General features: G+C 32.6%; 1 protein-coding gene across 1 annotated transcript; it reads left to right on the top strand.

The window, feature by feature from the left end:
• Window positions 1–12,653: 12,653 nt before the first annotated feature.
• On the top strand, window positions 12,654–16,715 carry LOC125809814 (GSH-induced LITAF domain protein). Its single transcript, XM_049489396.1, has 3 exons — window positions 12,654–12,978; window positions 16,182–16,308; window positions 16,416–16,715. Exons 1-3 carry the CDS (start codon window positions 12,731–12,733, stop codon window positions 16,497–16,499), a joined length of 459 nt encoding a protein of 152 aa, XP_049345353.1. The 5' UTR covers window positions 12,654–12,730; the 3' UTR covers window positions 16,500–16,715.
• Window positions 16,716–17,148: the final 433 nt, after the last annotated feature.

A 17,148-nucleotide genomic window follows, 5' to 3' on the forward strand; every position in this document is an offset into this window, starting at 1 on the left:
TCTATCAAAGCTTTGGACTTTTTGTCCTCTACACTGTGGTAAATGTTCGAAACTGAGAAAGAGATACCCTATATATTGCGCTTCAACCAAGCTTTGTAAGTTTCATCGTACCCCGCATTAAATCGATCTATTGCAGTAGTGTCCTTGTTCATTCGCACTGCTTTTTTCCATTCTCTCAACATCTCTGAAGCCTCAGGCACTCTATCATCCCCGATGTCGAACACATAGATACGGTAGTATGCTTCTGGAGGTGTAGTTTGTCTTCTTCTGAACTGCCTCAGGACCCGGATAGGCGCATACAGGCGGATACCTCGAATACCTGCTAGAGGAAGCACAAGTTGTCTGTCGCCCCGTACTATGACATCTTTCGAGATGAAATGGTCGAACATCCACCGGATATTTTCTTCTCTCAACTCAGAAAAAATTTGAGTCCATCTTTCTCTGGTTCTTCTTTTTTCTAAGTTTTCCCAGAACAACATGTCATTCAAACTCTTAAGAGCGTTATGCTCATCGAGGGTATGGAGTTCTTGAGTTTCGTGTCTCTTCACCAAGTGACTCATTATCCACTATTGGATGAGAAGGTTGCAACCTTGAAAGTAACGATGTCCTTCCTTGCATTTTCCCAAAGCACGGTACATGTCGAAAAGGATGACAGGTGCGATAGGATAATACTTTATTTGCCCTTGGTTCAGATGCTCGTGGAACAGAGTGTGAGCAAGCATTATCACTCGGGTGTTAATACTGAGGCTCAGGCCGTGTGGAAAAACCATGGTGCCTAATAGTGCGATGGTAAATGTCAAAGGTTTGATCCCGTCCCATTCTCTGAAAGTGACCCTGAACTCTTGGTTGTAATTCGCATAAAAGCTCGCATCCCCGAATCTAACATAGAGATCCATGAAAGAAACGCTAGAACATTCGGCCCAGTAAGCACATTCATTTCTTAATCCGAGCCAATTTACAATATCCTCGAGGATAGGCTTGTTATGGATTAAAATGTTTTCCCGTTTTCTCACTCTTCCTTCAAGCCCTGTACCGACTGTGTCTATTCCGTTTCGAATTTCCTCAATTGTCGGGGAGATTTCCATGGTTCCAAATCGGAACACCATTTTCTCGTTGTCCTAATAGCCTGTGAGGACTTCAATAAGTTCAGGCCACCCAACCATGTTGATGAGTTCTGTTAAGGCCCCTACATATTTGTTGATGTCTCTTTTGTGAAACGTATTGAGGTCGTTGTACCACATTTTGAGCAGAATCGGGTCTTTCACTACCATGTCGAATTTGGGAAATCGATCCATACCTACAAAATAAAGCACGGTTAAGATTCCTTTCCCCTCCAAATAGGCAACAATCAGGTTTCCACACACACATCTTTCAAATTTTAAATAATATGATATATCGTTAGGTCGCGAACCTTGGACATAATTTTTGGCGATTTTACTAATGGACTTAATACGCCTTGGGTATTAAGCCGTCTTAGGCTAATGCTTACATTTGGATTTGGTTTCGCTCTACTCTAGGTCGACTAGAATTGGTTTAGAAATGACGGTTACCCGAGTCGAACAAACAACGGGGTGAAATCTAATAAATGACGTTAGATGACCACAAGCCAACTATTCGTTTATCACTTCCAAAGAATTCAATTTGTGTTTTTTTTAAGGACAATCGTGGTAAGTCACGTAACCGCCATTTTTCCTAATGCAATCTATTTGCCGTTTAGCGAAATCGAGTGCCATGAATACCACAATTCAATAAAAGAGATAAAACAGGTAGACAGTTAAAACACATAGCCAAATAAATTAATCTTAAGGTTAGAACCATTCACATCCCCAGCAGAGTAGTCATTCTGTTTTATTTAAAAATATATTTTAGACTGATTTAAGAGTCGCCACTTAATTTTTAAAGAAAATTAAGAAAACTTATTTTTCAAAAGATTAAAACATGAAATCGATTGAAAATATTTAAAGAGGGGTTCACGGTTCCTATTAATATTCTAAGAAGGTTTTTAAGGCACCTAGAATATCCGCTAATGCGGTTATTCGATAATTAATTTATTTGGCTAAAATATTTTAACTTTAACTTAAATTGCAAAATTGAGTTGTTTTATAGTTAGAACTATTTTAAAGGGGGGGAAAAGGAAGTACTAGATATTATCTAAGTTAAAACACTTTGATAGATTATGTTTCCAGATTATAAAAAGTGAGTATTTAATTAGTTAACCTTTAGAATATTAGTTCAGAATGGCTATCTGTCGGAAAATTGAATCGCGATAAACTTAAGATTAAACATGTATTGACAAGTAAACAAGCGCAATAAAGGAAGGAGGGAAAGAGATTTGAGCCCAAATTCGGAAGACAACGAAAACTTAACCAAACCACAAAATTCTTGTCACAATGCAAATTACCAAATTGACCGAAATCGATTAAGAAATTTCAAATGCTAATTGGTACACACTCTTTTTCGGTAAAGAAGATGGAATAAACGGAAGCAATCCTTATAACTTTCGAGACGAATGGAAATAACACACTCCCACTGGACCTGAGCAATATCGAAACGATTGGGAAACAAGATCGAATAAACAAAAAAAAAAGAGGAATCGATCATACTGCAAGACAATCATAACAAAGCTAGACTCCGCTAATCCGAACAAATCAAGATCCGGAGCGAATACCACAGTTACAAGTCGAGGAGCAGTAATACCACTTCAAAATAAGCCTTAAATCATCTTGAAAACGAAACCAACATTACTAGTTTCGGAAAGTTAAAACGAAGTAAAATGGCTAAGATGCAAACATATCATATGTGATCATATCAAAATCAACAAAGAGCAAAATATCAAAGCAACAACTTGAACTCGAAACGAACGAAACTATTACGAGTTGTTTACCTTATGGCGGGCAGCGAACCGGGATGAGAAATTTGAGCAGAGTGACGCGATCCTTCCCCCACAAAACTCAGACGCGCACAGCGAACAAGAATTTCGGGCAGAACTCGGACTCAACTAAACAATGATATTTCGACAGTAACTAGTTGTCTCCCTTTTTTGTTTGAATGTATCTCTATATACTTTGGTGTTTTTGCTTAAGTTGCTCTTAGTGTCTGTAAAAATATCTAAATCCTCCCTTTAACAATGAGGGAGAGGGACGTATTTGTAGATGAAATTAGGGCAGAAATTTTTGGGGGGAAAACAGACCAAAAATCCAATAGGGATAAGGCCCATCCCCAAATTTGAAATCGAAAATCTTTCATCCTTTGGGGAGGCAACTTTTCTGAGGTTTTTGCCCTATTCCGAAAGAGGAAAGGGCGAGATGGACGCTCTTGATCGACTCCCTCGTCCTTGGAAGCCGACGTGTCTTCATCTTGGGATTGCAAGGACGAAAACGCGGGCTGACATGTGCTTTTTGCTGCTGTTGCAGCGAGGAAGACGTTGGAAAAGAAGACAAAATTTTGCAGCATAGTACTGGCACGCGTCTTGCTCACGCTACGAAAATTTTCGTGTATCTCCGTTTGGCTTTGCTGCTTTTTCGTGTATCGTTGTGGACGTTTGGAATGGGTTGTTAACGCTGTGAATTTGCTCTGTACAGCTACTGTGAGCTTGAGCATTTGGGTTTCTTTTGAGCAAGATTGGGCTGGGTCGAGGGGAGAAATGGGCCGCTAGTTTGAGTTGGTAAACAGAATTGAGATGGGCCTTTTAGAATGTTGTTGGAATGGATGAGTGTGTACTGTATGGAACGGGCTAAAAGGGAAATTATTGTATTGTTGCTGTTGGAAGAAAAAGCTTCATTTGGTCTTAAAGAAAAAGTTGATCTAACTTAAAAATTAGCCAATGCTATTTAGGGTTGACCATTTGAATGAGAATTGGTAAATGATGACTCAGAAATATAGCCAAATTGAATAAATTAGTGAATTCGATTAAACCATTAAATAAGACGAATTAATATAATTAACTAACGAGCTTTTTTATCTTAACAAAATAAAATAACTAACTTAATTATAAAATAATTAAACTAATTGTCTTAAAAGTATAACTATAATTAAGACTAGATTACATTAATAAAATATTTAACTCATAAGCATAAAAAAAATGACTCATCTCAACTACTAAAAATATAATAATAAACTAATTGAATATGTGTACCTATATAAAACACGTTAATCACATCATTTTATAAACCTGAAAAATATTTTGAGTTTTTCACAAAACTAATTATTTCAAATTGTTTGAAAAATTAGGAAGCTTAGAAATTAATTTCTATCGTGGCGGGTCAAAATTGGGTGTCAACACATCTCATGATTCCATATCATTAGATGTGATTTCATATTCTCCAAAAACCATGATATGGGAATATCATATCATAATTTGAGATATTTTCAATACAAAAATTGATCAACAAATTTATATTTTGTTAAAACAACCTCACATTTATATCTACTAACAATTTATTTCATATGTAAATAAAATTTATAAGGGAAAATTACTTATATACACACATTTACTTACCTTAATATCAATTTATCCCTACCTTTTTTTAAAAATTCAAAAATCCCTTAATTCCCCCAATTCATAAAATCTTCCGAATACATAAATATTTCACTCCTATTTTCAGCCTACACCCACGTTTCTCACTTTCCATTATACTCCTCCATTTTATCTCTAAATTCTCTCCACTTCTTTAGCAGTTACAAATTTCAAATTCATTTTGATTTTTAGAAGGTGTCTCTCACAAGCTTATCAATTAATTTATTTTTGAATTTCAAATCTTTTCTATTTCCAATTAATGATTTCAAATTATTCAAGAGGTAGATTTCTTTCCATCACTTCAATTTTCAATTTCTTTTATTATTATTTTTTAATTTTTTCATCTTAAAAAATAAAAATAAAATTACCTCCGTCCCCTGCCCTCATTGAAAACTTATTGAACCTTTGCAATTTTAGTTAATCATATTGTCGTTGAAATTTTTTTTTGAAAAATTATTTTTCTTTTAATGTTTCTACTATTGAAAAACGTCCAAAAAAAAAGTTGGATCTGCCATAGCACGACCATCACTATCAAAGATACATATTTTTAATGTATCTCGTTTATTTTGAGTCTTAAATTAGTCTTTGTTAGTGTTATCATTGATCTGATACATCACTGCTACAATACCATTTGTTTTATGCAATATATATTGTTCATATTTAAGGTATTGATACATAACTCTAACGTTGTTGAATCTTTGATTAGTGTTTATTATGTTCAATAGAAATGTACTTGATACATAAACTTTGTGTTATTTATCACACACACAAAAAAGAAGCTATTTTGAAATAATTATATGTATAATGTATTTTTTTTTTAGGTAAAAGGCATAAATTGCCCCCTAAATTTGTCACCAAAAGTCAGTTACATGCTTAAATTTTTTTGACGACCTATTACACACCTTTACTATTTAAAAATGAATTTAATACCACCCTGAGACGTGTAACACCACTCTCACAGCATGTAGTGTATTACACTCGCTGCCACATCATTGCCATGTCAAATTTTATAATTTCTATATTATTTTTGTTTTCTTTTCTTTATTAATTAACTTTCTTTTTGTTAACTCTATTTTACACTAAATAATCTCTAAAATTCTCTAATAGTTATATCTTTTTTATCACTAAATCTCACCCACTTTATCTCTAATCTTATCGGAGAAATCATTCATTTGAATTTATACAAGAATTTTCTTTGTCTTCTCCGGCAAAGAACAACCAACCCATCACCACCATAAGTCCACCTCCACAACGCCATTTGTTCTTCTTTTTCGACGAACCATCAGCCACCAAACAATCACCACAAAACAGCCACTCAAAATCCATATCAATCACCAACAAACACCAAACCAGACCCCCTTACCTTATCTATTTGCGATTTTATTCTTTTGATTTGTTTTACAGGTGTGCCGGCAAGCTCAAAGCTTCAGTCATGGCTCCGATGAAGTTCCAAAGAGCTCCACACTTTCAGATTTGAATAACCAACAAATAATCTGAACAACCAACAAATTACTACACTCACGTCATTGTGAGTCTTTGAGGTTAAGATGAAAAATAAAAAGTTGTGATGAAAATTAAAGAATGAAGAAGAAGAGGGTAATGGATGGGGATGGAAGATTTTTATTTTTTAATTCTTTTTCTAAAGGGTAATGGGAGGGGAAGGAAGATTTTGATTTTTTTAATTCTTTTTTTAACTTTAATTTTTTCTGACGCACTAGTTTTTTATTTATTTTTTATTTTTTTGTCATGTCAGTTTTAGGGAGTAAATAAATTCACTTTTAAGTAGTAAAGGTGTGTAGTAGGTCATCAGGATAGTTTAAGAGTGTAACTGACTTTTTGGGACAAGCTCAAGGAGGAATTTATGTCTTTTCCCTTTTTTTAAAAATTTTTAAAATATAGTATTTCTCAAACAAAATAAGATACATAAATAATAATGTATCATACACTATTTTTTAGTTATGATACGTAAATTCAAAGTTATACTAAATGTATCTGATGTTATTACCAAACAATAATGTATCGATCTCAAACTTAAAATCTTATGGGCAACACTTTCTTATTTAATGTTTCTAGTAAAAATACAACACTTATCAATTTAAAATGAAAGGATCTTCATGATCTCAAACAAAATAAGATACATAAATAATAATGTATCATACACTAATTTTTTAGTTATGATACGTAAATTTGAATTTATACTAAATGTATCTAATACATAACAATTACAAAATAATAATGTATCGATCTCAAACCTAAAATCTTATGGGCAACACTTTCTTATTTAATGTATCTAGTAGAAATACAACACTTATCAATTTAAATTGAAAGGATCTTCATGATGTATCTTCCCAAAAATTTTGATAATTTTGAATCAAAATTGAAAGAATCTTCAATGAACTAGGAGAATAATTTTGAAACTCAAAATTTTCAACAATTTTGAATCAAAACGAAAAGGATCTTCAATGAACTGGAGAAGATTTTTTGAATCTCAAAATTTTCGACAATCTTGAATCAAAATTGAAAGGATATTCGATGAACTTGAAGATTCACAAAAGAAATCATTTGTCCAACAACAATTCCATCACTTTTGTATCCTTCATAACTTATCTCGCTTATCCAAAATTTCGACAAAAATTTTTATGGAAGAGAGAACAATGAACAAGAAGAAGAAATTTAATTTTTGAATTTTTTGGTTTGTTACACTATAGGATTTTGAATTCTTGACAATAATTTGGAATGAAATAACCTAATTTATGAGATCTTAATTTGATTTTCAACTTTTTTTTCCCCTTAATTAGTGCAACAAATGGATATTATTAGATCTTAATTTGATTTTTCAACTTTTTATTCTTTAATAAGTGCAACAGATTGATACATAATGTATCTGCATCCTTAATTATGTATTCGAAATGCCTAAAAAATATGGGATTTATGTAATTACAAAAATAATAGGGATAGAAGGTAATTTAGGTTTTACACTATGATATTTATGTAAGTTATAAAACTTATAATGACATCATTACTTTTTAAAATTTATTATTCTCACCGACATAAAATTTATTATTCTCACCAACATATAGTCATTTTAACTCACACCAGCAGATTGTTGAGTAATATTAAAGACTAGTACACTATAATTTATGTTCAATTTTTTTATTGAATTAAAGTTAGATGAAACAATTACTTAAGTGAATAACAAATAGCAATGCATTCTCAAAAAAAAACAAATAGCAATGTAATTATATATTATGCGATTTTATAAATTTTTGTTTATTTGGTAAGAATGGATAAATCATTGGGGCTATTTCAATAGTTTTACAACTTTTGAGATTTTTATGTGTATGAAAAAAGATACAATTGTTTACATCCCAATTCTATTCAAATAGGGTGAAACGTTGCGGTAACTCAAAAAATAAACAATTGATTCAATTTTAAAATTTTTTTAAGAATAAACGAATTTTAAAGGAGTCGCCACCTAATTTTAGAAAAAAACTAGGAAACCAATTAAAAATATCTACGAAACCAAGATTCTAGGTAAGGGATTCACGTTATTTCGAAAGGAATGTGTTAGGCATTTTTCAAAATCCACAATTGTGGGTCCCGATTGAATTCATTTTTTTTTCAAATTGTTGAGGAGGTAAGAATAGTTTACAAATATAACAAACATGCAATATACACAAATAATAAAGTAAACAAGTAATATGAGAAACGATCTAATATTTGTCTATCATCAACAATATACATAATAATGAATATAGTATTCGAACGTTATTCGAATGACTTTGATGAGAAGCGACTTTGAAATACCTATAAAGACACTTAGTAAAAGTATTAGAGGTAAATAAACACAAATAAAAATTCGTCTTATATACATGGGAGACCTTGGAAATCGACGGTAATTTCTTCATCGGCCAATTTTAACATAGAATATATATAAACTTCTACTAAATTTTCGTCTTTTACAATGGGAAGACCTCGAAAATCGACGAAGAGATTTTTTTATTGACCAATTTTAACATAGAATATATATAAACTTCAACTAAATTTCTATCTTTTACAATGATAAGGCCTCGAAAATCGACGGAGAAATTTTTTCATTGACCAATTTATAATAGGCATAATACATATATTGGACCCTAAACTTGGCTTCAAATTTTAACTTTGACCTCCAACTTTCATAGTGCACAAATAGGCACTTTAACTTGTATAAAGTAGAACAAATAGACACACGTGTCCTACATGGCATCCTACATGTCATTTTTTGTCCTACGTGGTGTCCTACGTGTATTGTGCCATGTAGGACTTGTGTGTTTACTTGTTCTACTTTATACAAGTTAAAGTGCCTATTTGTGCACTATGAAAGTTGGAGATCAAAGTTAAAATTTGAAGCCAAGTTTAGGGTCCAATATATGTATTATCCCTATTTAATATATGTAAGTACAAAATTATGTAAAATTAGCAAACATAAGATAAAATAATATGTATATATAAAATAAACAATTGGCAACAACACAATAAGACTTAATAATAATCAAATGACAACAAGTCTGGCTAAAAATTCTTAAAAAAACAGAAATACAGGATCAATATATTAAAAGCCACTATATATAGTATAGTATATACCAACAAGAACAAAAATAAACCCAATCGGAGAAAACGAAAAACACGAACAGTAGCATGTAATCCAAAAGTCAAAATAAAATTAACCCAGCCGACAATCACAAATCCATATTCACAGAAGCATCATAACAAAATCAAACAAAGATTAAATCATCAAAGTAAACTACAATAATCATAAGAAATTTAACCCAAACTATAACATAACAACAAACCGACAGTCAGTAAGAAAACAGAGCAAGTTCTTTCATTCAACACTAATAACATAAAACCAAGTCAAAATAAAGCTACAAAAATAAAAAAATGTTACCTAAAAAGAGAACGGAAGTTGTAGGGCAGATCTGGTTCATTGAGATTACAATTATTCCGGCGAGGTGGATTTGTTGGTCGCTGTTGACTCGCCGGTGGTGGAGCTGCTGTCCACTGGAGTTTCAGAGTTGTAGCGTGGTTTCAGGTGAGGTTCTGGTCGGAGTTTGAGGTCTGGTTGTTTCTTGTAGCTCGCGAGCTCACCGGAAAAAGAGATCTAATACCTGCAAAACAAACAAAACTCGTAGAGGGGGAAAGGGGAAGGGACTGATTTGTTGTTAGGAACGAGAAAGGGGAAAATGGGGGGTTTTTGTTTGGTTGTGCGAGCATTGAGCTCACCGGCTCGCTGTGGAGCCATGGTGGTTCGTTAGTGGTAAAAGGGAGTGGAGTTTTGGTCTGATTCTAGTGGGTTTCTGGTGTGGAGAAGGCAGTGGGTGGTGGCGGCTTCAGCATTGGGCGGCTGGAATAAGGATGGAAGAAAAGTCCTAAACTTAAAAATATTAAGTTAAATTATTTAACTACACTTTTTTACTTATCTTAATATTCATTTATTCCTATTTATTTCAAACTTTTCAAAAATCCCTTATTTATCTATGTATCACGCATGTATCCCGTGCACAACGTTATATATCTCGTTATGTGAAATGTATCAAACGTTATGTATTACGTGCATAACAATATGTGGATGCATGTATTTCGTGCACAACACTATGTATCCCGCTATGTGAAATGTATCAAACCTAATGTATTCCGTGCACAAAGCTATGTATCCCGCAAACATTATTTTTAAGGGATTTTTGGTAAATAGAAAACTAGAAGTGATAGAATATTATTTAGTACTTATAATATGTTGTTCCTATAATTTATACATATTATTATTCACCACCCCCCACTCAATGACTAAGAAATAGGTTAAATAAAAAAATCAAAAATCACTTATAGTACAATATCATTATATAAAATCCATGGGCCAAAATCACTAGCTAATAAAATATTTGTATATGAAATCTTATTCATATTCGAATGGATTTTTAGATTGTGCGAAATATCAAAATAAATATTAACAAATGTAACAAATAAAATGAATATTAAAAAAATATAATGAACGTAACTAATGACATATAAAAATGCAATTTTAAGATTAACTAACAAAAAGAAAAATCTTAAATTTTGATAAATAAGGATAGTTATCGATAAACTTATTTAAAATTATAAAATTTTTATTTTAAATTATTAAATAAATAATACTTAAAAATTACGAATTTTGAAAATGTTAGGCCAAAATTAGATGTCAACAACAACATCAAAATTTCATATTGCATGTCCAAACAAAACTTTAATATCATCTCATAATTCCATATTATGATATCATATCATATCATAATTTCATATCATGATACCATATTGCATGGCCAAACAGGTCCGAGAAGGCGAATTATATGAAGTAGAGAAATGCTTTATCTTATCACTACAGTTTATATCTGATTACACAAATATTTCTATCGTATTTACTAATTCTCCATATAATTTGAAATAACTATATTTTATATCACTACTTAATAATTTCATACCATATTTCAAGTTAGATACACCTTGATACATATTTTTTACTACTGAATACATTGAAATAGGGAGAAAAACGAGCAAGATTTGTCTATGTATCCCACATACATGTGATTCACACTATCTCACATACATGTGATTCATACTATCTCACATACATGTGATTCACACAATCTCACAAACATGTGATTCACACTAGTTACATGTATCTGGAGTGATTCACATGTATCTGGGATGACAGATACATATGAGAGTGGCGAGCGAGATGGGAGGGAGACGAGCGAGATTTGTCTATATGTATTCAGATATATGCAAATCCACATGGATACATGTATTTAGAGCAAAATTACACCTAATTTTGACTCCATATATCCTGAGATACATGTATCTTGACGTATTTAGACTCACCAAAATCCTGCAAGACTCGTAATATTGCAGTGTATCTAAGCAATTATCGCATAAACTAGCGAAATTTCTATAAATTACCCCTTTATTTTCACCGTCGAAAATCATATATTTTTTAATTTATTTTTAATTAGTCGTAGGTGAAATTCAAATATTTTTTCTTTTATTTTAAACTAGGCATTGTTGGTGAAAGTCAAAACATATTTTTTCTTCTATTTTAAAATATCCTAGTTAAAATACAAAAAAAATAATAATCTAGTTAGCAATATCAGATATATAGGAGGCAATATCAAATATATAGGAGGGTGACGAGCAACATAGAAGGAAGATAAGCTAGATTTATCTATATGTATCTCAAATATATGCAAATCCACTTGAATACAATATATCTAGAGCAAAATTACACCTAATTTTGACCACATATATCCTGAGATACATGTATGAACGTATCTGAACTCACAATCCGATAGGATTTGTAATATTGCAAACTAACGTGTATCTAAGCAATTAGCTATAAGTTACCCCTTTATTTTCACCGACGAAAATCATATATTTTTAAACTTATTTTTAATTAGTCATAGGTGAAATTCAAATATTTTTTCTTTTATTTTAAACTAGATATTGTAGGTGAAAGTCAAAACATATTTTTTCTTCTATTTTAAAATACCCTAGTTAAAATACGAAAAAAATTCTAGTAAGCAAACTAGGTATTGTAGATGTAATTTTATTGGTGGCACCTTGGAAAATACTGAGTAATTTCATGTATAGTACCTGCTAAAAGAAATTGTGGACGTAATTTCTTGTTTGACACTTGCCTAAAACTGAGTTGCTAAAAATTCAAACACCATGAATTACTTTTTAAATTTGAATATAAAGAGTCAAAGTCTTCTTTTTTTAACATTTGAACTATATGTTCGAAACTATAGGAATTTTCAAATAAAACTCATTGTGTTGGGATTTTTCAAACAAAAAGATAAATTATCTCTTAAATTTGTCAAACAAAATAAGTATTTTTGAATAACTATTTTTTTAATATAATTAATGGACAAATAAAGATGAACGGGTTCAATTTCCTTTAGTTAGAAACGGCCAATATATTTCAGTAAACCAATACGAAATCGCCACATAGATAACGTCAAAGTTAAATAATACATATACGGCGATTTAAAAGTCAATTTTTTCTAGAAACCAAATTAATTAATTAAGTTGGCCCCTATATAAAGCTACAACAATTCTACAAACGCGTAGTACGCAAAATAAATAAATCTGAATTTTATTTATTTTATTATCGCATAATAATCAACATCAATTCGATCACCGGAGATGGCGAAGTACGATGAACCGGCGGTCGGAATCCCTTACAATCCGTCGGCGCCGTACCAAGTTCCGATGCCGCAGCAATTTCAGCAGCAATACTATGTAGGTCAAAATCCTTATCAAGCAGGTATGGTTCCACCAAACGCCATTTATGGAGATCCTAAAGGAATTCCGATTCAACAAACTATTTACAGAGATACTCCTGCTCCTTTCAATTGCCTTCACTGTGGTAATACCGGTCTCACCCAAATCAAGTAATTCTTCTCCTTTTTACCTCTTTAAACCCCTTTTTTTTTGGGATAATTGCAATTTGCAGCTTTGGTTCTCTGTTACTCTATATTGTTGTTGTTGTTGTTCTGTTGTTGGTAGTCTAGAACTTGCTCGGCATGTTATTGAAGCGAAATCACAGTATTGCTAGGTTTAGAGGATGATTGTGGGCTTTCGTTGTTATGTTTTGTGTATTTTAGTATTTTAAGATATTGTATTAGTAGTTAGTATTCTTGTGTTTGTAACGTTTCGTTTGATAGTATTAATTTTGCCTTGATTGATCAATATTACAATTTGCAGTAACTAAGGGAGTAAAAGTGGGAGTTTTCTTTTGTTTGTCTGCAACGTGTGTGCAACTTTGTTGTTCTATTCATGGTATGATCGTTTGGTGATGAAATCTCACTAAAATCTAATTCGCCTTACCTTTATCAACGAATTTATCATTTATCAATATTCCAAATGAAAGTCGAATGGTTATTACGGAGGCTTATAGCTGACCAAACTAAATGGAAAAATGTATTTGATTCAAACTAGTCTGGGATTGAGCTTCAGTAGTAGTAACGGCAGTTCTTTTTGGATCATGATGGTACTGCAAACAGTTTGGACACAAAGATGTAATCTAGCACCTGCATTTCCCACCCGTGCAAATTCGTTTAACTCTACCTGCCAAACTTAGGCTAATGAAAAGAAATTACATAGGAATGTGCTTAATCTGTAGTACTGATAGTTTTATCATATTATTCAACGAATCCTTGAAGAACTGGAATGAACTTTTGTGGAAGCCTAATATCCTAATGAGGGCTCTTTATATTTCTTGAACCTCCAATAAGAATCACATTCCTGCACTAATGAAACACCAATAAGTTGTACATAGTATGCATGGATTAGTTTGACATTTTATTCGTAGAAAATTTGATATAGCAATTAATGTTCAAAAAGATAATGAATTTAGCAAGTTCCGTATTTTTGTTGTTTGTTCAGTTGAACTGCAATTTCCTTACTTGTTTTATTTGATTGAAATCATTTCAATTTGATTGCTTTAAGGATATTCACCAGCTTATTGTTGTACCAACACAAAGTTAAACCTCCCAACAGCTTCGTCTCAGTCCCAAACAAGTTGGGTCAGGAAAAAGTTAAACCTCCCAAACCTAGAAAAAAAAATGAAGGAAAAGATAAATATATCACAGGTTTCTGTATCTCTGGTTTGCCAACTGCATCACAGTTAAGTTGGATAAGAAAGAATGAGGAAGTTGGAAGAAGTTTGGAAGAGCATACCCCTTTTGCACACCTGCTACTTTTACTAATGCAGGGTGCAATAGTTTTATACATATTGGGGTATGGGGCATGCAAAAACATTCTGTTACTTTATTCTCTGTGTAGATAAATCTTGGTTGAACCATGGAAAGCTCACAATCACGTTTCATTCTATAACTGATATCTGGATTATACTTTGTAACAAAATAGTGCAGTTTTTTCTCCCCTCCTTCTGGATCCTTAAGCAAACACAGTCCCTATCCCACCTTCGTTGATAAGAGGTAACAAGTGTGAGACTTTAGTATACCGCAGGGGCCTATTTTCATCCCCTTGTTACTGATATTCATTAGTATTACTTTTGCACTTCATGTGACTACGGATAGACCATGTTTATGCAGATATTGTTGGTGACACGGCTTTATCAAGTCCTTTCATATGAGATGTGGCAATATTTAAGTAAATAGTATTCATTGCTTTTGAAGTTTGAGCATCAGAATTCATTCCTGAACTTGGTTTATGGTCTAGTTTATTCCTGAGTTAAGTGTACCGCTGATTCTTTTGATGGCTACTTAAACGAAAACTTCATCCACTTATGATGTTAAGCATAATTAAGAGATTTTGAAATTCTTCCATAGTCGAGAACAATTAGTAAGCAGTCAACCCCCTTCTTATTTGCTTCCGAAGAAAAACATGAACATTGTTCTCCAGATTCTTTCATTGGCTAATGGTGATTTTCAAAATAAAAAGGGTTTCTTGTGGTCTTAAAGATGCTAAAGACCTTGGTGGGCAGAGTCACCCGTGTATCTTTGTTGGTGGAGGTAGCAAGTACACAGTGAAATAGTCCAGGTGTGGTAACAGAACGCCACCATTATTGAAAGGAAAAGGAAAGGAAAAAAAGGATGTTTAAGAAACAGACTGCTGCAATAGCAATATTTACCGAGACGTGTGATTTTCACTGCATTTACACCTTAGACAGAGACATTGCCATTCTCCTCTGTTAATGGTCTACCAGAGTGACTTACCTTTCTCAAAAAGTTTGTCTACCAAAATAGCATTTCTTAGAGTACAGAAGTGCCTGTTAGGGGAAAAAGAAAATTGATTTCCATTTTCCAATCTCAGTGGTTTGATATTGTCACAATATCAGACCCATGTAGGAAAATTGCAGGGCCAAAGTCCATCAAATCCAATAGGTAGAAGCCCAAACTTACACATTACAAAAGGTAGACTATCCATATGACAGTGTGACACATTCTTAGCATGAATTTTTTCGTTGACTTTGTAACTGAAGCAAGTTTAATGTATATGGAGCAGAGATAGATTATACATACACATACATACATACATCTACATATAAAATTCATACGCTGTGCATATGTCTGAATATCATGTTGCAGCTCATGGATTGATTCAGCTGAATTGGCTTGCATACCACTGGCAGCAGTAAGGGATATTTTTGAGTTAGAGGAGTTCGATATTACATTAATTCCTCTCTATTTCTTCCATTTTATAGCTAGGCTCATCTACTCTCTTTACTCAAAGTCAAGAACATAAATATGATGATCCTTGCATAAAAAACATGGCACCCTTGTATCTTCCCAATTCCTACATTGCTTCCTGGTAGTGCAGTGGTTTCCAATTAATAACTTGCACAATCTTGCATACAACGTAAGTCAGAATCAAACACCACTTCAATAAAATTGGTAATTAACAACTACTATAGAATATTTTGTCAATTAGCTTCCTAGTTGGCATTGGTTAAACTTGAAAGGGGAATGACAGTGAAAGGGACAAGGGAAATCAACTTCCTAGCAGAGTTTATGTGTACTTGCCTGTTAAAACTTCCATCAGCTTGGAATTGACGGACTTTCTTACTATGGCCTTATTTTGAGTATGTGTCAGCGAAATTCTGATTTCCTCCAATGTGTGTTCCATTTAGATCAAAACCGAGTCCTGCAGCTTTTGTTGGATGCATGATGCCATTTATGCTTGGAGTATGCTTTCTCTGCCCATCCATGGATTGCCTCTGGCACAAGTATCATTATTGTCCAAGCTGCAATCAGAAGGTAACGAGCTTTTACTGATCTAACTTTATGTTCCACGCCTATTTCATGGATCTCATGTCGACTTAAACTTTGATGGTTTACTAAGCAAGCTTTCTGCCTTTTTGTAGGTTGCCGATTTTGAGAAATCCGATTTTTGTTTGGTTATGGACCCTCCAAACTGGGAAGAAAAAAGTTTTGCCTTACCTGCATGAGGGCATAATCTTGGATTTGCCTCATATAACCCCTTTTTTTTTTTTGGTATTTTTGTGTATATTTACGTGTTTCTTGTTTGCTCGAGAGAATGGATGTGAACTAAAATGCAGTTTGTTGCTTTTGTTATCTTATACAATAGATCTTATTTTCATTTGTTGATTGCCCTTTTGAGTTTTGTATATTTAATAAAAAATCTTGCGCCCTTGTTTTTCCAATTTCCCGGGTTAAATTCACTCACTAATCTTAATATTATAAGTTTGTTTGCGTAGAATCTTGTTTAGCAATGCAGTTGGGAGATGAAAAATACTTATGTACCGTAAAAAGCACTTATTTTGAAAGAAACACTATTTTTTTAGAAGCACTTTTCTAAGAAGTTATTTTGAAAAAGTGAGATGCCAAGCAGTCTCAAAAAGTAATTGAAGATAGTACCTATTGCAAGCTTAATTAAAATAGAGTGGGAAGAATACAATCTTCCATTTGTAGAACCTGTTTTTCCTATTTCTATAAAGAAGCTATTTTTCTCATTTTTAAATAACTTAATTTTTAAAGAAAATATTTTGTTAAAATCTTAACCAATCAAACATGATTTTTTTTTTTAAAAAAAAATGTCGATCAAGGTGTCAGAAATCAGAAATATGGAAGAGATCG

Source organism: Solanum verrucosum, unplaced genomic scaffold (assembly GCF_900185275.1).
Source record: "Solanum verrucosum unplaced genomic scaffold, falcon-dt-bn FXZP01000474.1, whole genome shotgun sequence".
In the NCBI taxonomy this organism is placed as follows: Eukaryota; Viridiplantae; Streptophyta; class Magnoliopsida; order Solanales; family Solanaceae; genus Solanum; species Solanum verrucosum.

Coding starts and splice junctions, on each gene's coding strand:
- LOC125809814 (XM_049489396.1), top strand. CDS start 12,731: ATGGCGAAGTACGATGAACCGGCGGTCGGAATCCCTTACAATCCGTCG. Junction 12,979..16,181: donor ACCGGTCTCACCCAAATCAA/GTAATTCTTCTC, acceptor TGTTCCATTTAG/ATCAAAACCGAGTCCTGCAG. Junction 16,309..16,415: donor GTCCAAGCTGCAATCAGAAG/GTAACGAGCTTT, acceptor GCCTTTTTGTAG/GTTGCCGATTTTGAGAAATC.